Below are 23,314 nucleotides of genomic sequence, written 5' to 3' on the forward strand. Positions count from 1 at the left end.
TTTTGCCCTTTTCTGATTGGGACATTGGAATCCAGTCAGGTGCTTTTCTTCAGGCAATAGTGTGGTAAACACAAGGCTGATTCACACCACAGCTGCCTTTAGTGGAGGGACAACCGTAGACCGAGGAGAAGTATGCCAAGGTACACAGTGCATGTCCGAGGGGAATGGCTGGCAGTGCCTTGCCAAACTGGCACTAACACAGTGAGATGGCTGGGGAAGGAAGCTGTGAGACGTTACATGAAAAACAAGCCTGATAATGGGGGTTTTGCCTCAGTGGAAGAAGTGAAATTCTGTGTTCGGAGGTGCAAAGGCCTTGGCTTGCTGGATCATGATGATACTTTGGAGGACACACTAGAGGACAATGAGTTTGTTGAAGTTGGTAAGCAAACCTGCAATGACAAATTATATGGTGATTGCACTTGCATAGGAGACCCAAAGTGTGTGTTTTCTGTTTATCTTGAAACTTTATATTTCTGTGATATAGCAAATCTAAGATTTAAGAAAAAATACTAAATTGCAAACTCAGTTTTGAGAAGGCTTTTTAGGTCTTCTGTTGTGTCATTCAGATGGGTGGGATATGAACTGTTTGACTGTAGGTTTTGGATTTTGGGGTGTGGTAACTTCATTTTTACTGTAGGTTTGTTAAGACATTTAAATACATTTGGCTGCAAATTAGAAATCTTGTCACTTATTTTTTTTCTAGCTAATGAAGAATTCTCTGTAACAACAAACTATGGGCAATAAGTTTTCATTTTGTTTCTTTGTTTTTCCCATTGTTCATTGTAGTTATAGAAGGAGATGTAATGTCTCCGGATTTCATTGCATCTAAGCTAGAAGGAGTTTATTTGTATCCTTTATTGAGCATTGTTTTGGTTAATTTTTACAATTCTTAGATTTGCTAAAGTTGAAAATGCTTAGTACCTTTTCCCCCTTCAAAGGTCTTCCTTCAAAAACTCTAATTAAATGGCAGCTATTTGTGTGGGTTTTGAATGTTCTTTATTTTCCTTTACGTGGCTTCAGATATAGCAAATATCCAGAACCAGAAAAGGTATGGCTCAATAATGATCTTAATAAGATGTGCCCCAATTCCAATAGTTTTTCATGTTAGAAGATGAAGTAGGGTGAAATCCTCTTATCACGGTGGGGGATATGGCAGTATTCAAAGAGAACCTATTTTCTTTATTTGCCCATGACACAGAGAGGGACCCCACAGAACATTTCAAATGGAATTGCTGTTTGTGACACATACTATTTGTTTTCAGAAGGACTCAGTAAGTTCCTGCAAACATTTACTACCAAGTGTAGTGCTTTCTATTACTGTGGGTAACCTCACCGAAGCTACAGAAGAAGCACTTTGCTCTGCACTGTTTGCAGGATCATCCATGATTACTGCTTAGCTTGTTACCTCTTGTAAAATAACCTGTTCTTTGCTAATGCTTCTCTGGATGGTTCTTGCTGTATGAATGAGAATGGGACTGAACTCTGTTGTAACCAAGTTCACTATTAAGCTTTCACTGTATTTATTTAGTTATGATTGTTTAGAAATTGCTGACATATGCACGACACTCACTAAAATGCAGTTCTTTTGCGTAGTATATTTATTTAGATGGGAACAGCTTAACAACAGAGGACCTGGTCAATTTAGGAAAGGGGCTCTACAAAATCAAGGTAAAGATTTTGAAAGAATCAAACTCTAAATACATTTTATTTAGTTAGTTTTAAATAGTAATAGAGGAATGAATATTGACAATATTGTTTTTCTAGCTCACACCTGAAGCTGAAGCTAAAATCAGACAATCAAGAGAAGTGATTGAAAGAATTGTAAAAGAACAGACTGGTATTTTTTTTCTTTTCTAACTTAATTTTGTTGTCTGTTTTAGATTACTTTAGTTAGATTCTCTTCTTTATCTGAAATATCTGTTTCTTTCAGTTGTTTATGGAATCACCACTGGTTTTGGGAAGTTTGCTCGAACTGTTATTCCAACTAGTAAACTCAAGTATGTTGTATCTACTTCCTTCTTTAATTTAGAAAATGTGTATAGAAAGTAGGTCCATATTATTTCTATGGTGTGCATTTTTAGTCCATTTTTCTTCCTAAAAGGAGAGGGATATTTTTGTTCAGCTTTGTGAAAAAAAATTTCTATTTTTGAACACTGCAAGTTGGTTTTTAAATGACTTTTCTTTCTTTATAGGGAACTTCAAGTGAACTTAGTTCGGTCACATTCTGCAGGTAGTGGGAAATTGATTTCAAATTTGTTTCTCTTCCACAACTGTTAGAATTAGGGTTTGTAACCTTGAGATTGTTGTCATTGCAGGTGTCGGGAAGCCATTGATCCCAGAGAGATCTCGCATGCTTTTAGCTCTCAGGATCAATATCTTAGCAAAAGGATACAGTGGAATTTCACTGGAAACTCTCCAGCAAGTTATTGAAGCATTTAATGGTAAAAAAGATATTTAGAAATGAATACAGCTGTTTTATCCTTTGTATTACAATGGTGCCTAGATCACAGGCCCTTTGTGCTAGGCACTGCACAAGTACATAGAGTCCCTGTCCCAAGGAGTCTAAGTAGACAAGATGGGACAAAGGTATACAGCATGCTGAACTGAATCACAGAGAGTTTAGTTGACTTGCCAACATTACCCAGGGAGGCTGTGGCAGAACCAGGAATTGAACCTAGGTCTCCCAAATCCCAGTCCAGGGTCTTAACTACAACTCCTACTTTCTTTATTGATTTGTTTTCATTAAGTGTTCATGGTTTTATTAATTCCAAGGCAGAATTTGGGGTGGAGGAACAATGCTGTAGTTTGGGAGGGGAGAAAAAGGCAGCACTTCAGATTACCTTTTGTAATTGTATTACTTTTGTCCCTTTGGGTCATTATACTATGGTAACACTTCAGCATGAAAATAAACTTCATTGTGTGCATTTAACACACCATAAAAGCAGAATTAAGAATGTTTGCTCAGGGCTGATTACCTGAGAAGACACTAGGTTGCCAGTTCAAAAGCAGCTGAAGGCTAATAGTGAGTGAAAGCTGTTACTTTATCAGTTATTTGAAAAGTGGCCTATGTGAAATATTACACTTTCTAGGTATTTGTAGCCTTGCATAATGACAGGTTTCAGAGTAGCAGCTGTGTTAGTCTGTATTCGCAAAAAGAAAAGGGGTACTTGTGGCACCTTAGAGACTAACAAATTTATTTGAGCATAAGCTTTCGTGAGCTACAGCTCGCTGTCTGAGGCTGGTTGCTAGTAGGCAGTTAATCATGTTAACAAAACCATCAAAACAGTTAATGCCACTTCTATCATTGCTGGCAGGCTCAGCAGGGAAGTTAAGGGTGTCCTTGGAAACTAGCTACCTTTCATTCCTAGAAATGGTCCCGCCAATGAGAGACAGTGAGAGGAGTTTGCAGTTGCTCTGTCTGTGCTATTATACTCATTCTGCAGATAAAGTTCAGTTTAGAGGGTTTTCTTTCAATCCATCATCTTTCCTGAGCACAAGATTCACTGTTTATTTGTTTTTTAATCTGTTTATATGAATGTAAGGTTTTTGCATTGCTGGAGACATAAGGCTAATAGAGGCACTACTGTTATACATCAGGGTGAATGAACCCTGTGCTGCCTTCCATTATATGACATGGGAAGCAAAGAAACATGAATTTAGTCACAGAATTTTCTAAGTCCACAGAGGGAAATGAATAGAATCTACACTGCCTGCTGCCCTCCTAGGGTGACCAGACATCCTGATATTGTTGGGACCGTCCTGATATTAAAGGCTTTGTCTTATATACGCAACTATGCCCTCCCCCCCCCCCCCCAAAAAAGTCCTAATTTTTCACACTTGCTATCTGGTCATCTTATGCCCTTCCCTCCATCTTTCCTCAGTCCTACAGACTCCTCCTTGCCTCTTCCACACCTTCAGAGATTGATCAGGCTTGAGATAGATCCCACGAGCTAGGAAATTCTCAAAGGCATTTAATGCTGCTAAAAGTCACTGGGTGGCTTTGACTTTAGAGGAGATGGGGCATTCAGTTAGAGCTGAACAAATAGCTGCTTTTTCAGTTCTGTGGCCAAGCCAAAAAGTCTGTTGTGGGAGGCTGGGTGAGGGGGAGGGGGAGGAATGAGGGGAATGGTTGGTTTCAAATCCAAACTTTTTAAAATTTTGTCTCACAAAAATGAAAAAAATCACTTGGGATGAAACATTTCTCATGTCGAATTGAAATGACATTTGACATTTTTATTTTGTTTTGACATTTCATTTTGAAAATGTCATTTTGATTTGATAGTTTCAAAATGGCTGATTTTCAGTTTTTTTCTTCAATAAACTGATTTGACATTTCCAAAATTTTCGTTTTCAGGTTTTTTTCAGCTGAAAAAATCTGCCAAATTTGCCCTGAATTTCCACATCATTTTGGTGGCCTGAAAAATGCATTTTTTTTGGTGAATTTACTCTTTACCAAAAAAAATTTCAACCTACTCAACATCCAGTGGCAGCTTGTCACATAAGGGAGCCATGCTGCCTTGGAGAAGAGGGCCTGCAAAACAGGAAAAACCAGTGAGGTCTTCAGGGTGGCTCTGGCTTCCTGTTGGATTCTGAGGCTTTGCAGTGGTTACTCTTCCTCCCAAATAGGAGAATAATTCCAGGTATCTGTGGCTTCAAAATGGTGGTTCTTCTAACTTAGTTTTCACCTAATTTTCACTAGAGCTGTGGGTCTGATGTCAGTAGAACCCTTTTTTTCAGACTGAAAAGTTCAACTATATTTGAATTGAAAAGTTCAAATATATTTTAAACATTGGAGAAGGAGCTAGGAGCGTGGCATAAACCATGTACCACTGGTAATATAATGCTCCAGTGTTAGTGGAGTGAATTTAGTCAGAGATTTTACATGCCCAATGTAAGACTCCTTAAAGGGGCCTGATTTTTTTTTTTTTCTTTTCAGAAAGCATAGTGAAAATCAGATCTCTTCAATTTGTCTTGGACACCCAGAAGTGAGGTACTGAAAATCACTAATCACTTCTGAAAATTGTGGCCAATGTAATTATAGTGGCTGTGGACACAATTATAGTTGTTGTTGTATTAACAGGCCGGTGTACCTTTGCATTATAAGCCCCTGTGATGCGGGTTAGGGCTAAAATTTGACATACAAAGTTCTGTCCAGTAAGCAAGTTTTTATCAGCCATTTTTAAACTGTAAGCAATTTTTTAAAAATGTAATTGTTGGATTTCAGGATGATTTTTAATTGAAACTTCTATCCCAGACTGAAGTGACTTCACTGAGAAATGTACAGTAAAACCTCAGAGTTGCGAACACCACACACACCTCATGTGGAACTGGAAGAACACAATTAGAAAGCAGCAGAGACAAAAAAAAAAGCAGCAAATATAGTACAGTGCTGTGTTTAAACATAAATTACTAAAAAAAAAGCAGGGGAAAGCAGCATTTTTCTTCTGCATAGTCAAGTTTCAAAGCTATATTAAGTCAATGTTCAGTTGTAAACTTTGGAAAGAACAACCATAATGTTTTGTTCCATTATGAACATTTCAGAGTTACGAAACTGCCCAATCATTCCTAGTATATGTGTGTATATGGGCTGAAAGAGCCAAAATTTCAGACTTGGTGCATAAGTAGCCACTAAATAAGCATTTCCTGAAGTGAGGGGTGTGCCCTCCAGGACTAGTGGGGAGATGGAGGGCACAGATGATCTATACATGAGTATGGGTAGGCCTTTTTACAAAATGTAGAAGTGTTGAAAGTGGAGTGTGTATGATTGCTTTCATTTTCCTGAATGGGGTTCAGTGTCCAAAGGTCTGGGAAATGGTGCTTTAATTTGATCTGAGGAACTTGAGTCTCCAAATATTCAGTAACATCAACAACTGCAGTAGCTTAGGGGCTAACTCCAGGGCTGGCCTTGGGGAAAATAGCTCCCAGGCTGAACTTGTATTTTGGCATCTCTGGCCCCTATTGCCTCCCTAGGCTCCCCATCCACCCCCTCATTGCCTTGGCCCTTGCTGCCCCTCTGGGCTCCCCACAACGGGTCAGCAGCCCAAGCGGAGGGGCAGTGACAGGAGGGCACCAAAGGGCTGTGGTGGTGGCAGGGAAGCATGGTGACCTGAGAACAGGGGAGGGAACCAGAGTAGTACACAGTGAGTCTCATTTGTGTGGGGCTGCAGGGGGACAGTGACATGGGAGCTCCAGAAGGGCAGATCTCTCCCCACACCCCAATACTGAGCATCCCCAATATTCAAGTGCCCCTACCCAGTCCCAGGGAAGGTAGGTTATGGGTGTGGGAGGTTAAAATGCAAATGCTCCAGTGCACTGGAGGTAGCTAGAGTGGGTGATGATGGTGGAAAGTTCAATCCTGAAATATCTCAAATGTCCTGCACTGACACCTCCCTTTGGGATGAGCAAGAAAAAGGGGGAGCCCCTGAGAACTGGGAGGCTGGGACCTGGAGACACAGTGAGGGGGGCCCCGTGAGCTGGTTGGGCATGGGGTTAGGACCCACCAGACTGAATTGCCTCTTTTCTCTGCAATTTCAGCTCCCTTCCCCTCCCAACCCTGAAGAGGCTGGCATCTTCCAGCTCCCATTTCCATTGGGCAGCATTGCTCTCATTCAGGCTGCCCATGGAAGGAGTAATGGCTGGGCTGAGACAGTCCCAGAGGGTGTGGGGGGAGGAGGGCAGGAAGAGTCTGCCAGCTCTCCGAGTATGGAGGCAGGATTAGGAGTAGGGCTGGGAAACCAGGTGGGGTGGTAAGCAGGGGCCCTCTGCTCAGAAGCAGTAAGGTGGGCGCTCCTGCCACGCCAGGCTGCATCCCGCAGGCACTGAGGGGGAGCCCGAGCTCCTTGCCTCTTCACCCCGGTGCCCCCCTGACTACAATGCCCTGTGTGGTCAGCCAGGTCGGCCACCCCTAAGGCCAGCCCTGGCCAAATCTTACTCTACTTGGGGATGAGCAAAGATGCTGTCTCCTGCATCCTCTTCGATAGGGTTTGTGTCCCTCAAAGGCTGAAACTCATCCCAGTTTTGCTGAGGCACTGCAAATGTATGATGCCAAAGTAAAGACCTGTAGTTGGATCTAGATTTCCAGTCAGCTGCTCAAAGGCAACAAACTGTTCAGTGGGTTCCATATGTTTAAAGGGTCCTTTAAGGAGTGAGCCCTTTAGATTTTCTTGGTCCTGCCTCAGTGCAGGACTTGGTGACTTCTCGAGGTCCCTTCCAGCCCTACGTTTCTATGATTCTATTCTATGCTATGATGAGCTGAGTAGAAGCCATTCTTGTGACACTACAAATTTAATCCCGTATCAGGTTTGTTTTGTTATGATTTGTCGGCTAAAAACAACTGGTTTCTTTTTAAACTACAGGAGCTAATTTAGGAAAAATTAACAAATGCCAGTTTGCAAGGGAGGTGATGCTTCTCCATTTCACTGCTATTCCAGTATGTCACTTCAAGACAACCAGGGCAGATTCAAGTGCTTGTGTCTCTGTTTCAAGGAGAGACTGGACGGAGGCTCTAACCAAAGTCTGATTTCTTCTTTCTTCCTAGCATCCTGCCTGCCCTATATACCTGAGAAAGGGACAGTTGGAGCCAGTGGAGACTTAGCCCCTCTTTCTCATCTTGCTTTGGGGTTGATAGGAGAAGGAAAGATGTGGTCCCCAAAGAGTGGCTGGGCTGATGCTAAATATGTAAGATCAATGTGTCTGACTACTAGACTTTTGTCTGTCTCCTTCAATTGGCTCTGGCTAGACTATGTTTATTATGAGAGCAAAGGGAACATTTTTCATCAGAATTGTGTGATGGATTTGTAACATTTTATATCCTTTGGATTTTGTGTGTCACTTTCTTGTGATTGAAGTATTTGTTTCTGCGCTGCTTTAACAGTTTGTCCTATAGGACCGGTACCATGGTGAAAAATGAGACATAAGAATAGAACAAAACAAACACCAGGCATCATGATATTGGGGTTTAGATGCCACCATGTCTGGCATATTAATAATGCCTAGACAGACACAGTCACCTTGCAGTGAAGCAACATGATGCAAGATCCAACACTGATGAGTGCCAGAATCTGGATGGATGGACAAGATGTCATGTTGTACCAGCTCCAAAGATTTCTGAGTGCACCTTCTGTCCTGCAAACATCAGAACTGGCCCACCAAACCTGAGATGATCCCACAAAACTGAGGATTAATGGTCTGGTTTCAAATGCTAAAAGTAAATGGAGACTTTTAGGGGTTTTTCTCTCCTGAGGAGAGAGGGGTTACTAAGATTTCTGTTACGTATTATAATGGCAAGAAGCAGATGTATAAACTCCAGTAAAGCTGAAAACACATGACATAAATATATAACATTTTCAATAGATTAATTTGGGTTGAAAGGAACCTTTGTGGCATCATTTAGTCTACCCAGCTATACCACGGCAGAATTGATTTTTTAAAAAATTTATTCCATCCCTAATAGATCAGCGTTTGAGCCAGCCATGGATCTCTCGAATAATGGAGATTCCATAACCCCTCTTGGTAGCTTGTTCCATTCTTTATCTGCCTAGGTACTGACATGACTCCCAACAACATCTTATCTGAGCACCTCCCAAGTATGTAGCCTCTCAGCATCCCTGTGAGATAGAGAAGTGCAGTTATCTCCATTTTACAGAAGGGAACTGAGGCACAAAGAGATTAAGGACATTAATCTCATTTAATGATACATTCATTTAAATCAAGCAGTCTGTAGCGGAGCTGGAAATTGAACCCATCCTGCTGATTTCCAGTTATTTGCCCTAACCAAAAGCCATCCTTCCTCCGTTCACTAACTGCATTTGCTGTTGGTGGAAAAGTCTTCTGCATCTCCTCTGGGGACTCGAGCATCTATTTCCTGCCATTGTTCTTCCTGCTTCTCCCAGTCATCATTGCCTCAGCAGGTGTCTCTTTCAGATTTACCATCTGTCCAGCTGAGGAGGATACGATTCTTGTCAGAATCAAAGCAATATTTCTCCTTCATTTGCCATAAGAGTCTTTGCTTCATGGTGTGGAATAGTACCACCACTCCTTGATGGGCTGCGACTGCACCACCTCTCAAGCACTCCCAGACTGTGCTGACCCTGAGGAATGACAGCATTGGACTTGAAGCCTGGATGTGTCATGTGACAGGACAGAGCATGCATTAGTTCAGGCAGCCAGGTCAAAAGAGGGTTCTAAATGTTAGCATTTTTTCCCTCCCTTTACTGTGGAATATTCCAAAATGTTTATTAGCATAAGATAAAAAAGAGGGTTGTATGCACTCAGCAAAGTTGTCCAATCAATATATTGAAAGACATTTTTCACTAACGCCTGTTCAATAAACTGCTTTACAGGTGCTGCAAGCCCATGGCCTGAAACCGATAACCTTGAAACCAAAGGAGGTAATGAAAACCAAGCCTCGCCAATCGGTAGTTGCTTTATGCATATGTTGTCTGTATTTTAAGAGTGAGATGAATTAATGATTATTTTAAATCCAGTTCCAGAAGGTTTTTAGACATCTGTTTCAGGGAACCCATTAGAGACTCTACAGTAAAGCGTATGTCACTGTTTCCATTTCACCTCCCATTTATATGTGATTTAGTTCAACCACAATCATTTGTAGAAGCTCTGTGTACAAAGCTTCAGTCCAAGGTAAAACTTAGGTCCTGTCTACATATAAATTCCACTGGAACTGCCATTCATCCACACACACACACTTTTTACCATCAGTGGTTTCCTGGACATCCAACAGTGGAAATTACCCCAATTCCTATCTAAGGTAAGTCTGCATCAATGGAAATTAAATTGGTGGAGTGCCCGTGTAGATGCAGCCCACTTCCACGGCAACTAAACCAGTGCAAATAATCCTCCTCCTGCTGTTGCGTGCTGCACTAATTACTGCAGAACTGACCTGTCTGCTCTCTGTTCTACATTTCAGTGCTCAGGGCTTATCTTAGCTGGCTGTCACCAGAAGTAGTGTGTTCTCAGACAAGCCCTTATTTTATGAGATGAGTTTTGTTTAAGAATGTAAAACCTTCAGTAATTCAGATGGCTTTTATCCTGTATTGTGGAGACCAGAAGGCTTTTTGTGTTGGTGACAAACACATTTTATAACTTAAACACATTTTGTGATATTTAATAAGCAGTAACTAGCATTAGCATGGCATAAATGTTTGTTTATGTAAGCATATTCATCAATTTATTAAACAAAAATCCAGGCTGATGAAATCTTACCCACATAAACTGACATGCACGTTCTTAGTATGTAAGATATTCCAGTGCTCTTGATCCCACTGATGGTGGACCATAGTAATTGTCATACCTTCAGTACATGCAGCAAGATGCCTGATCCAAAGCCTACTGAAGCCAATGGGAAGACTGCCATGGCTTCAGTGAGCTTTAGAACAGGCCCAAGGTGAGTTAAAACAGAATCTCCTCCTTAAGTCTAATGGCAAGTCTCCCACTGACATAGCATCAGTGTGGACAGAGTGAAACTTGAGCTGCTCAGACGGGGGAAGGGGACTTTTTTACATCTCTGAGCAACATACTTTAGATTGACTTAAGTGGTAGCATAGACCTGCCCTAAGTTTCCTTGCTTTGGTGGGTTTTTTCCATACCTCATCTTCTTCATGTCTAGAAGCTGAATTAACGAGGAGTCCGGTGGCATCTTAAAGACCTAACAGATTTATTAGGGCAAAAGGTTTCATGGGTAAAAACCCCCCACTTTTTCAGATGCGGATACAGACTCACACGGCTACCTATCTGATACCTAGAGCTGAATTAATTATTTTGTCAAAAAATCAGGAGAAGGGTTACTCTTACAAAGAAAAAGAAATTCTGCCATGTTACATGAGGTTTATTTCATGTTACTTCACATTTTTTAAGGGTACAGGATAGCTTTCTAAGGTACATATAGTGACCAACAGTTAAAAGTAAATTTTTGCTTTAGAGCAATGAAGTCACATCACCATACTGTTTTATTGTAGGAAAAGTACCTCCACTTTTACTACAGTAATGTAAATGTTTAGTGTTCGCCACTGCATAATATAGTTTTCCTAGGACCCACAGAGGAGACAAATGGAAGTGTTTGTCATACCCTTTCTGAAATCTTGAAGTGGATTGTTGCCAGTGATTTCTCCTGTAGTCCTAGTACACACACAACTCCCATTTACTTTAGACAGAGTCTTCTGCATGTTGGGATGACAGGAAGAGTCCTTAGGGCCTTAGCTGTATACTGACTTGCTAGGTTTCATCAAACCTATACCAGGAGCCCACTGAGCTGATCAGCAATCATGGCTAGATGGCTATAACTAGCTTGCTAGTGAAACTAACTATTGGGAGTTAGGGAGTTACTAGTTAGGAGACATGGGGATGTAACAGATTCAAAGTAACTGGTGGCTTGTCTGCAACAAAAAATAACCAAATAGCTGAGAACATAGCATTTCTAGCCCTTTTTATGATTCATTTAATGACGATCCAGGAATCTTAGAAAAGGCCTTTCTTTGACTGACACATGTAATTATGAAAATTACAATGGCTGTGGCATGTGTAAGGCTGCAACAGATTCATTTAAAATGAACACCTGCTATCTCTCTGAAGGGTCTGGCTCTTATCAATGGAACCCAAATGATCTCCTCTCTGGGATGTGAAGCAGTGGAACGAGCCAGCGCTATTGCTAGGCAAGCAGACATAGTTGCTGCACTGACACTTGAAGTCCTGAAGGGTACAACTAGAGCCTTTGACACTGGTTGGTACTGAATTTTCTGTGTTCACTTTCTCTTAGCTTTTGGAGAGGGAAAAGCAAAAGTGTAATGCTCTTTCATTTGTTTTAACAGATATTCATGCAGTGCGTGCCCATCGGGGGCAGATTGAAGTAGCATTCCGATTTAGGTCACTTTTAGACTCTGACCATCATCCATCAGAAATAGCAGGTGAAACATCTTTGCTTCCTGCCATGCAAGTCACCTATTTGATTTCCAGGACAGACAGGGAATTAAAACAGTGACATGTGACCTTTTCTATAAGAATCTTTCTTTTGTTTTGCAGAGAGTCACAGATTTTGTGACAGAGTTCAGGATGCATATACGCTGCGCTGTTGCCCTCAGGTAAAATAAGTTTCCCACTCCCTCATACAGGGATAGGCTAGTGGCAGTGAAATCCCAATCCCACTGTAATGTCAGTTAAGTGTTGATTGTCTCCTTTAAAATAATGCAATTACATTATTTCCCACTCAGCTCAAAATAGGGCTTAACTGAGACATAAGTAATTCCTGGACCTTGTACAAAGGAGCAATTTTTAACTCTCTATAAATTTTTAACTCTCGATAAACTCAATCCATATTAACACAAGCAAAAGTATTGAAACTGGGGAGCTTTGCCTGTGTAAAAACTAAAGAGCTGGGGTTTCCCAAGTTTAGTTATAATTCCTTAATAATTCCTAATGTACATTGACAAATTAGCTAAGCTTTGAGTACTTTCTTGATCAGATAGAGGTTGTACATGTGGTTGAGGGACAAGGGGATGCCAACCCAAACACACAAAGAATTATACATTTATGTTGTCATCATCATATTATAATGTCATAATAATAGTAAGTCAAATCTTTAATAAGTACAGTATATCTAGCATTCCACAATAGCAATTTCCCTGGTTATCACATCAAATCAAAGTCTGTATCCCTGTGAGTGAGTGCCAAGTCTGGGAGTGGGGGCAAGGCAGAAGTGTGCTCTCAGAAAGTAGAATTGGCTGGATCTATATCTTGAGGATGAACTACAAATAGACATGACCTGTGGCTAATTGCTATTGTTTCTTTTAGGTCCACGGTGTGGCGAATGACACAATAGCTTTTGTAAAGGACATAATCATGACTGAAATTAACAGTGCAACGGACAATCCTGTATCTTTTTGATGATTCAGTTTCTCAGTAAAATTTTGATTGGTTACTTTTTCCCTTCTAAATAACTATTAGCTAATGAAGCAGAAATTATGGCCCTGATCCATCAAATCACTTACGTATGTGCTTAGTCAGTGGACTGCTCTTGCTTAAAGTTAAGCACACACTTAAGTGCTTTGCTGGATCAAGGCCTACATGGTTATAAGGGCAGCTGGGAACTTTGGCTGCCAATTGGACTTGAAGGTTGACAGTGACTTGTCAGTTGACACAAGGTTGGCAAAACTTGCATTATAGAATGCACTTTGAGTTCTACAGAGGGTAACTACAAGAGCTATGTACCACTTTTAAGAGCTGTATGAGCTCATTTTGGGAAGCTCTGTGCATACGCCTTGTATTGGTGCTCTGAACAAGGGTGAATTCCACTTTTTAAGAATAAAGGTACGTACAAAAGATGCTCCTCTGTGTTAGCTGATAGCAGTGATGAGTGCCCATCTTGCTCACTATATATAAAATTTCACCTCCATTGGTGAGAGCACCAATGGCAATTGAAAAGTACACTAGAAACTGTGCTCAAGTGTGGCTTTGCATTCCTTATAACCTTCACTTGCTGACAGTCCAGCCTATTTAATAAAATACACTATTCAGCTGTATCTGTATGGTGGGAGAACGGGGCATTGTTTTACATTTTTTCTTACCACTGAACATACAGAAGTGTGAGCTACACTATATATGCATATGGATTTGCACATCAATTCTTCCTCCTTTCAGATAGGATATTCAGAGATGTATGGAACTTCAGTAATTCTTCATTCATGTTCACACCTTAACTTGTCTTTAAAGATGGTTTTTGCTGAAAGGGGAGAGACCATTTCTGGAGGAAATTTTCATGGTGAATACCCTGCAAAGGTAATTAAGCATTTGGAGAAATATTAGCTTATTTTCTGACATTTTTAAAAAAAATCAGCTGATTCCATCAAGAGCTTCTCTTGTAGGCTCTGGACTACCTGTCAATTGGTGTCCATGAACTTGCTGCAATTAGTGAAAGAAGGATTGAAAGACTATGCAACCCATCTCTCAGTGAGCTGCCTGCATTTCTAGTCACCGAAGGGGGTCTGAACTCTGGTTTCATGATTGCGCACTGCACAGCAGCGGCCCTGGGTGAGTACACAAAGGCCTAAGCAAGAATGGCAAGAGAACAAAATTAGAAAGATCAACCTACATTAGCATTGTGGTAGTTTGATACTACTGATAAAGGAACCCAAAAAAACAGCTCTCAGCTCCAACTGTAAATTCTCCTTTTCTCCCATGTCCAGCTGAGCTATCTGATATAGGTGCAGTTCATTAGACTCAGAGGCCCTGAACCTGTAAAGATTTATGTGTGTGTTTAGCTCTAAGCCTGTGAGCAGTCAAGCTAGGGTTGCCAACAGTCCCTTATTAAAAGGGATGTCCCTTATTTTTTCATCTCTGTACAACAAGATCAGGCGTTGCTGAGTGCTACAAAAAGCAGCAAGAAATACCCCTGGTGAATGTAGGTGAGTAGTGTTCATTTTTATTTATTTATTTATTTATTTATTAATGATAATATTGGGAGTGAGGTAGGTCGGGGGCACTAAGAAAACAATCCATTATTTTTTAAATACAATGTTGGCAACAGTAGGATTACTCAAGTGCTTAAATCTTCTTAGGTTTGGAGTCTGAGTTTTGGAAGAGTTAAGAGCTGCAGCCCCACTTGAAATCAGTGGGAGCTACAAGTACCCAGCACCTCTGAAAATCAGGCCCTAATAGCGCAACAAAGCTAAAAAGCAAATTGTCTATGTACAAACAATTCTATTTTTGATTCTACACAAAACAGATCATCTCTATCTGTAGCTCTCCCCTTCTGGGGCACCCCGATCCCCAACGGTGGTGTGGAACCTCTTAAACTTTCCTTCTCAGGGACACAGCAATAGGCCCTGGGCGCTTAGCGCACAGTGTCTCCAGCTAGTGGTTGGATGCATAAACCAATAACAAGCCCGAGCCCCAGGCTATTACAATTCACATGCACAGTAAGTCAAACCCAACAAACAGCCATTTTATTCACAGAAGGTATGGGAGTAAATTAAAAGAGGTAAAGAGAACAGGCAAAGGAATCAAAGCTGTTAAATAAACGAGGCCTCAACCAATCCCACAACAATGATTCTGGTGCAGAGAAGGCCTACGGGCTGAGCTGGCTTTCATTTCTCAGGGGTGCAGCAGAATCTCAAGACTCATCTCTGTTGTGGAGCTGGGGGCTCCAAGGCAGGCTCAATCCTTCTCATGGGGAGAATCAAAATGGCTGCCTGTCTCCCCTTCTACTTCACAGAGCAAATCTGAGACTGTTTCTCCTCCAGCCTGACTCCCTGCAGCCAGCTCTCCCCCTGGTCTCAGGTCCCTGCCAAGCTCAGCTCACATGACCCCGCCCATGTGCAAGTTTTCCCAGGGTCTGCTCTTGGTATCTCAGGCATGTCAGTCAGACTCTGGCCCATCCTCCACAGGCTGACTCTCCTTCCCTCCGCCCCCCCAGGACAGGCAGTCTCCATTGGAGTTCCACGTTCTGAGTCTGTGCTGTGTTATGTGGGAGCTGTTTCTCTGAAGTCCCCAACCTAGCTAGGGGGCTACACTCTTCCCTGTCTACAGACTTTGATGGCCTTATCAAGTTTAAAACAATCCACATGCAGACATACAAAATACAGAAAATTCTCTCCTTGGCTATGTAATCTCAGACCTACATAACCCCTGATTCATACAGAGGTGCATACATGAGACTGGGATTTCTGGGACATTCCGAGTGTTACACGCCCTATGCTCTGTCCCAGAGGTCATAACAACAAAGCCACCTTGGGTGCTATCCATTTATGTACCATATCCATAGGGACTCTCAATGAATCACAGGATAACTTTATGGTGGGCTTAACCTGTCTAGGCTTATCATGTCATGTTCTCCACCTTCAAAGCCAGAGTCATTGATTTCTTCTTGACCATGAACGGCCTGGACATTCTCTTCTCCACAGTAGAGTGACCCTATGGGTAGATCAGGCATGACATCATGAACTGGTGAAGCATACCATGGTTCTGGGATATTTAACCTGATTGTTCGCACTCTAGTGTAAACCAATCTGTTCAGAGAGCTTGGGCTCAGGCACTTTAAAAGTAAATTGCTGGCGTTGATACCCAATGTTGTCCTCTCCCTCTAAGCCAGAAAGAACTACTCTGTAAGGTAACTGTGGTCTTCTGACCTCTCAGGAATAGCTGAAGATTTGTAAAGGAGTAATACTATGAGGCCATTGCTGACCGCTTGTCTGTCGAATGGTATATGTTGGTGGTGAGGCAGTTCTGACAGGCCTTCTCACCACTTGTCCTGTTGGAAGGATGTGATTCCTGTGCAGGGCATTGGAGGGGCCCACTCCTTTTACTAGCTTGAGTCAATAGACTAGCAGGCCTGGCACTTTGTGTAGAGCTCAGCCTTCCACCCATCTTCAATATTGTGTGTCCCAAGAATGCCCAGGGTCCTGATGAGAACTGACTTCTGTGTGCAATTCCTGGTCTCTGACCCTTCGGTCATAGCAAGCTTTGTTACTCTGATTGTTCTGTGTAGCAGTAGTGGCTGTGCTGGGTAGTTTAGAATTGGTTTCTCAGATGGGTAGTATATTGAAGGTGTGTTTCAGGTCGGATTCTATCTACAGAAATGCTGAAACAAAGATCCGCAGGCAGGTGAACTTCTTGACCAAATATGAGAAAGTAAGATGAGTATCCAGTGTTACAACTGGAGAGGCTGCTGATTCCAGCTCTGTTTCTGATGAGACTCTCGCATGCCTAACAGTGCGGGAGAGGTGGCCTTAACAGACTCAGCTGGCTTTCAGTCCTCCTTGGTGTAGCCTCATCTTGGACCTCAGACTCTCTGATTTGGAGCTAGGGATACTGGGTCTCAGACCTTCTGAATGGGAGAGGCAAAATGGTTGTCACCCCTTCTACTGCACAGAGTAACTCTGAGACTGCTTCTCTTCCAAGTCCTCCATCCTGATTCCCTGATCACAGGTCAGGCTCCGCTCACATGCCCCAGCCACATGAAGGCTCTCTGGAGTCTGCCATTGGTAATCCCATCCCAGGCATGCTGATCAGTATATGGCCAATTTTTCATGAGCTGTGTGCGTCCCTCAAGCACAGGCAAGGGAAACAGCTGCTTTTTCAGTCTGATTCTGGGTTGTTTTATATGGGAGCTGCTTCTCTGTGGCAAGAGGGCTACAAGTGAATTTTATTTAGTCAGATTCACGGTGAAAGATCTAGGTCCAGATGAAGTTAGAATACTGAGAATAAGTACTTCATTACCCCCCTGCTAGAGTAAGACTGCATTTTACAGACAGTCCTCCAAATAACTTCCTGCAATCCTTACTCTGACAAAACTCCATTACTTTCAAGGGGAGTTTGGCAAGTTCTGCAGATGTTGACTGCTGCATCGGTTTTCAGTCTCTAGGCCTCTCCTCTTAACACTACATTTTGGACAGTATTTATCATGAAAATAAAATTGGGCAAGCCAATCCCTTTTGAGATGTAAAGTACCAATGGCCTTAAATAAAGCAATGGCAAGACTATTTCCCAGCTTTGTACTTTCACTTTCTGGCTTTTCAGGGCCTTTTTCTTCTTCTGCTTTTATTGCAGTTGGAAGCTCTGTTAGAGCTAGAAGCAGCCAAACCATACACGGCACAAAAGCATTTAAGGTTAGGGGAAGGAGTTGTTCCTGAGTTAGTCAGAAACTTGTACAAGAAGATAAAAAGATCCAAGGGCCACTGTAGAATATAGGAGTGGAAAGGTCAAAACTGGGAAATGGAATTCTTTTGAGTATTAAAACAGATATATATAGTCCACATTTGAACCAGATATTCCAGTCTGGCCCTTCCAGGCTTGATGCTGGGGAAAGGGAAAGCAATTTTTACACTCCCCAGATCGTGGGACCAGCTGGGGGCTGGTCTGACATAAGTTAAGGCATCCTCGGGGGCTGCTTTAAGACTCCATTCCTGCAGCTCTGGATTTCAGGGGTGTTGGAATTGCCCAGACATACCGTCTTTCTCTTGGGAATGTTCTACGCTGGGGGAGTCCTCAGGAGGATGCCAAGAGCAGAGGAGGATATAGTGGGGTTTTTTTTGCAGCTACTTTGCACCACCAGAGCTGGGCTGAAGAAGGGACCCTTGGTCTATTTTAAACAAGATCTTTTCTCTGGACATAATATTTACCTTTATATATTTGGGTTAATATCAGCATTGGATGATCAATGTACAACATTACTGTCTTCAGAGGCAAAATGACTTGAATGTTAGATGTTGCAGATGGCTCGGTCAAGCCATACCATGGGCATGTACTTACCATGGATGGGTCTGGATCCTTCATTGTAGCATTTTAGACTCAGCCATTGTTTCTAGCTCCCATTTGTCCATACAATACACCATTAATTCACACTGGACTTTTGCAGTTTCTGAGAATAAAGCCTTGTGCCACCCCTCTTCTGTGGATTCTCTCTCAACCAGTGCTGCTACAGAGGACCATGTGTCCATGGGCGGATGGGCTGCACGAAAAGCATTGAAAGTTATTGAACATGTTGAACAAGGTAAAATTAAGACACTGATTTTTAGACAGATCAACTGTATTGTGGCTAAGTTAAAACTAAATGCCTTTCTTCTATGTAAAAAGAAAAGGAGTACTTGTGGCACCTTAGAGATTAACAAATTTATTTGAGCATAAGCTTTCGTGAGCTACAGCTCACTTCATTGGATATGAGCTGTAGCTCACGAAAGCTTATGCTCAAATAAATTTGTTAATCTCTAAGGTGCCACAAGTACTCCTTTTCTTTTTGCAGATACAGACTAACACAGCTGCTACTCTGAAACCTTTCTTCTACGTGGCATCATTTTTTTTTAAATGGACCCTTCAGTCATTTTAAAGAAGTCTTTTAAGATATTGTCTAAGTAGTTACTTTAATTTCTTTCTAGCAGAAATATTATTGAGATGAATGTAGATTTGTGTGTTCCATTGAAACAAAACCACTTATCAAAGAGACATTAAGCGAAAATTCTTCCATTCTTCTTTGTCTCAAAAGATTAAAGTTGTAACTTTTTAAAAATACTAATTTCAGCTGTTGCTGGAAGAACAGAACAATACATACCATGAAAACCAGTATGTACAATTTTCTCTTACATGGGTTGATACAGTGAAGTGCTTTGAAGCTGCAGAGATCTCTAAAAATACTAAGTATTATCATTTTGCACATTCAGCAAAGTGAACATGTAACTGGAGAAAACAACATGTCTTAGATAATGTTTTCCTTAAGAGAATTTGGCTTTTGTGTAAGTGAGAGAGATTAATGCCACTAGACAGGCAAATACTGTGCAAGCTTTTCCAATACATATGTGCAAGATCTTTTAGTTCTACCAGAGTTCTCATTCTAATAAGAAGTGAGCCTGAACCAAACTCCATCTCTGGACACCCCAGCGCACCTGGGAGTTTCAAACTGGATATGAATTCTACAGCTTAGGCCCATCGCTACATCTAATTTAGTTCTGGAGAAGGGCTGTGATTTAGGATGTCTCTGTTTTGGGGTGTACCTTGGAAGGGATTTTCATGCGTGCTGAGCAGCCTGCTTGCCAGTTGAAGACAACAGGCGCTCTGAGCACTTAGCACCTTGAGAGGTCAGGCTCAGCGTGTCTGGACATCCAAAATCAGAGACTGTTTTTAAGTATCAGCCGGAACCTCCATCTGTTTCCCCATCTAATAAATGGGTCTTCTGTTTATCTGCCTCAATTAAACTTTGCATAGCACTTTGAAGTTGTGAGGTACTAAGTAACAGTAACAAAGTCCTTTTAAAAAAAGAAAAGAAGTACTTGTGGCACCTTAGAGACTTGGTTTGTTAGTCTACTACTCTGAAACTCCTTTTAGAGGTTTTCCAAATGTAAACTTACAATGAGTTGTACATCCTAAAACCCACTATCCAGCCTTTCACTGTTTGGTTTCCTAGTGTTGGCCATTGAACTTCTTGCAGCCTGTCAGGGCATTGAGTTCCTACGCCCCCTGAGAACAACCACCCCATTGGAGAAAGTCTATGACCTTGTGCGCTCTGTTGTAAGGTAAAATCAAATACCTTTTCCCAAAGGTTACAGCTTTGAAGACCTGCTAACTACGCTGTTGGTTAATGTTTGGCTAATGTTCTCAATTTGTCTCCTTTCAGGCCTTGGCTAAAGGATCGCTTCATGGCCCCAGACATTGAGGCAGCTCACAGGCTGCTTGTGGAGCAGAAGGCAGGTGTTGATACTGGCATTTGTTCAGTAACTCATTCCTTATGAAGGGATCTGCAGTTCTTCTTTCAAAACAGCCCTTGACGCTTCAGGGGAAAAACTGCTCTTCCTCTCACATGCATGATTTAATTACCACCTTCTCTGAAGGAAGATGTGTGGAGATTTTAGTTTGTCATAGTCTTTTAAAGGGACGCTTTTAGTTTAAAAATAATATATTTTAAATGAGTCCCCTCCATTGTATTATTGATAAATGGCTTAGATTATTGAAACTGACAGGACTTTACAAATATCAGCCCAGTCCTGCAATGAGCAGGACTCCTGCATCCACATGGAGCCCCTTTAAAGTCAATGGGACTATGGACACTTGCTGAGTACTATCCATGGGGAGCTCATTGCAGGACAGGGGCCAGGGAGTAGGAGGACAGTCCATATACCAAAGAGCTTGTTACCCAATTCAAGACCAAATACAAGAGACGGCCTGGCAAACCATAGGAGAAGAGAACAGCAATGGGGATATGCATTAACACAGCCCTATTGTGTGCTTGGCTAGAGGGTTCGGAACCCACTTTGTTTTTTTACACTTGTAAAATATAACTAACAGAAGAATGAGTGAGCAAGAGATGAGATCCCTACTGACCTATTGGCTATTTGCAGCCATATGATCCCTAATAGCCCATCTGTCTTACAACCCTGCTAGGGGGAACAATAAAGGAGAAAAAGGAAAACTTTCCAACCTTTAGGTTCCTTAGTAAATCTGAGCCCCAATGTCTGGTCAAATCTGCCACTCCTTGCCAGTGCTGCCAATCACTGACCTTTCTTGTCCATGTCAGTCTTCCATTCCATGCTACCCTGGTGCCTGCATGACCAGATGCTTTCTATAAGACACCAGGGACCCATCCTAGCAGCTCCTATCCCTCCATAGGTCATCATCTGGGTAGTAGGAGATGCAATGTCTCCTCCCACCTGAGAACACTCACCTTGCATCAGTCAGGACAGTAGCCATATCCCATTCCCTTGCAACTGCACCCAGATCCCCCTTTACCCAGCAAAACTGTAACTTCCCTACAGATTCTTACACTCAGTAGCAGTTTTGAATAGCAGTGTCGCTCTTCAGCCACCAACTCTGACCCTATGTCTATTTCAGATGGCCATATGCAATTTATTTCTATATATCTATTACAGTCAGTTAATTATGCCTTGCTACTGTCTGCACAGGGTGCTCTACTCTTGTGCATTGATATATGACTCAGTTTGAACATAAAATCTTTCAGCCTTCACATCTGACTCTGCTGTTGCTCTTTCTGTTCTGTAGGTTTGGGAAGTAGCTGAACCTTACATTGAAAAATATAGACGGGAGCATATTCCTGAATCAAGACCTGTTTCACCCACAGCCTTTTCTCTGGATTCATTGAGAATGAATAAATGTGTTGGGACTGATCACAGTGATCAGGATGAACTTTAATGTGCTATGAAGTCTGGTACATAGAAAATCCTTTCCAGTGCTTTGTTTGATGGAGATTGTTTTATTATGATACAACATGGTTTCTTCCTGGAATATAAAGGAAGCGTGTGTAGGTAGTTGTCTCACCTGTAAAAAGATGCTGTTGGATTGTAGAGTGGATTAGATTGAATTTACTGATGGTCTAATTTAAACAATGGTCTAAATACAACCGTATTGGTACAACTCCATTGACTTCAGTGGACTTGCACCCGCTAATGCTCGCCCTGAATTTGGCCAAATGAGATCAAACATGAAATAATCAGTTTAAATAGAAATGCATCAAATCATACAGTCATTAATCAGGCAAAACTTTCATTGAAACCAATGAGAGTTTAGCCTAAGAACTGCTTGATTTGGCCTAATATCCTTATTTATTAAAAATATGTGGAATGGACACTTTACATAGTACAGAGTTGACTAACTGCAATGGCAGAATATTACTGGGGTTACCTTTTCCTTGCTGATTTAAAAATCAAACCATGATATTCCTATAAAAAGTAAATTCTTCATGTGAATAAACCTGGCTATTTATGCATATGTAATCCACCCACTCTGCAGGTGGTGAGATAATTTTTCATTAATGTCAGTTGGAGGGGACTGTGTTGCTAAACTCTACCCCCCCTGAAAATTAAAGAGGGTACTTAAAGCTATTAATTGGATTGTATTTTTGATTCTGTTTCTATTTAAACATTGTTTTCATGTTGTGCCATCCTTTGGGTATGGATATGGCTTTTTATTTATCTCTAACTTTGTCAATGTTAGTATAAATGAGGATTGGAGCACATCAAGCTAGATTTCATTCTCTTGTCTCTCTTGTGTTAGACCTTTTTGGCATGCTACATTCCAACAGTAGCAAAATTGTCTGATACTTTTATCCCTATATGTTTTACGTGCACCTCAAACACTGTGCAGATCGTGTGAGTTAAACAGTCCTGTGTCATGAGAGAGCATTTTATAGCAGCTTCTTCACAAATCAGAAAAGCTGTATGAACACTAATATAGCAGGGGTGCTGGAAGTAGGGGTGCAGCAGCACCCGCTGGCTTGAAGTAGTAACAACAACCAAATACATGGTTTCTGCTTTCAGCACCCCCTATAAAAATTGTTCCAACACCCCTGCAATACAGCACATGGATCGTTGCTCCAGAGCACACCTGCTGCGTTATTACCAATGGAATATGCCTGACTCACTAATTTTCCAGAGAATATGGAGTCACACCTAAAATAAACATAGCCAAGCCCAGAGCCAATCTCCATGCACATCTGAATCTGTGGGGTTTTATTTCATATGTTACAATGAAAATTTGAAGCAAAAGATTAGTTCAGGGGGGAAAAAGGGGTGTGGGGGTGAGGAGGAGAGAGAGAATGCAAGGGTCAAGAAACGTCACAAATTGCTCATCACAATGGGAAGGCCACAATCTGATTTAGCAAAAAGAAAAGGAGTACTTGTGGCACCTTAGAGGCTAACAAATTTATTTGAGTATAAGCTTTCGTGAGCTACAGCTCACTTCATCGGATGCATCCGATGAAGTGAGCTGTAGCTCACAAAAGCTTATGCTCAAATAAATTTGTTAGTCTCTAAGGTGCCACAAGTACTCTTTTTCTTTTTGTGAATACAGACATTCACGGCTGCTACTC

At 41.6% G+C, this 23,314-nt stretch overlaps 2 protein-coding genes across 3 annotated transcripts in view; one reads left to right on the forward strand and one right to left on the reverse strand.

Moving 5' to 3' along the window:
• On the forward strand, positions 1 to 22,944 carry HAL (histidine ammonia-lyase). 2 transcript variants are annotated; one of them, XM_038387562.2, is made up of 20 exons: positions 1 to 379; positions 787 to 847; positions 1,021 to 1,048; positions 1,594 to 1,668; positions 1,765 to 1,837; positions 1,931 to 1,997; positions 2,193 to 2,230; positions 2,316 to 2,441; positions 7,538 to 7,677; positions 9,342 to 9,389; positions 11,587 to 11,734; positions 11,823 to 11,918; positions 12,034 to 12,092; positions 12,802 to 12,882; positions 13,720 to 13,785; positions 13,872 to 14,037; positions 18,362 to 18,496; positions 19,901 to 20,009; positions 20,111 to 20,180; positions 21,490 to 22,944. In XM_038387562.2, the coding sequence occupies exons 1-20, from the start codon at positions 133 to 135 to the stop codon at positions 21,637 to 21,639; spliced, it is 1,983 nt and encodes a 660-aa protein (XP_038243490.1). In that variant the 5' UTR covers positions 1 to 132; the 3' UTR covers positions 21,640 to 22,944. The 2 variants fall into 2 exon arrangements, with proteins under 2 accessions (XP_038243490.1, XP_043347999.1); XM_043492064.1 differs by lacking the exon at positions 1 to 379 and having other exon boundaries at positions 516 to 847; positions 20,111 to 20,184.
• Positions 11,713 to 23,314, reverse strand: part of AMDHD1 (amidohydrolase domain containing 1) — a 37,707-nt gene continuing 26,105 nt past the window's right edge. Inside the window, exons 10-11 of the transcript XR_006274105.1 lie at positions 18,256 to 18,454; positions 11,713 to 13,777 (exon numbers count right to left, since the gene is read on the reverse strand). The gene's annotated coding sequence lies outside the window, so the exon portion shown is untranslated. The remainder of the gene's footprint in view (positions 13,778 to 18,255; positions 18,455 to 23,314) is intronic.

Source organism: Dermochelys coriacea, chromosome 1, assembly GCF_009764565.3.
Source record: "Dermochelys coriacea isolate rDerCor1 chromosome 1, rDerCor1.pri.v4, whole genome shotgun sequence".
NCBI classification, from domain to species: Eukaryota; Metazoa; Chordata; order Testudines; family Dermochelyidae; genus Dermochelys; species Dermochelys coriacea.

Coding starts and splice junctions, on each gene's coding strand:
- HAL (XM_038387562.2), top strand. CDS start 133: ATGCCAAGGTACACAGTGCATGTCCGAGGGGAATGGCTGGCAGTGCCT. Junction 9,390..11,586: donor TAACCTTGAAACCAAAGGAG/GTAATGAAAACC, acceptor ATCTCTCTGAAG/GGTCTGGCTCTTATCAATGG. Junction 12,883..13,719: donor ACAGTGCAACGGACAATCCT/GTATCTTTTTGA, acceptor TTGTCTTTAAAG/ATGGTTTTTGCTGAAAGGGG.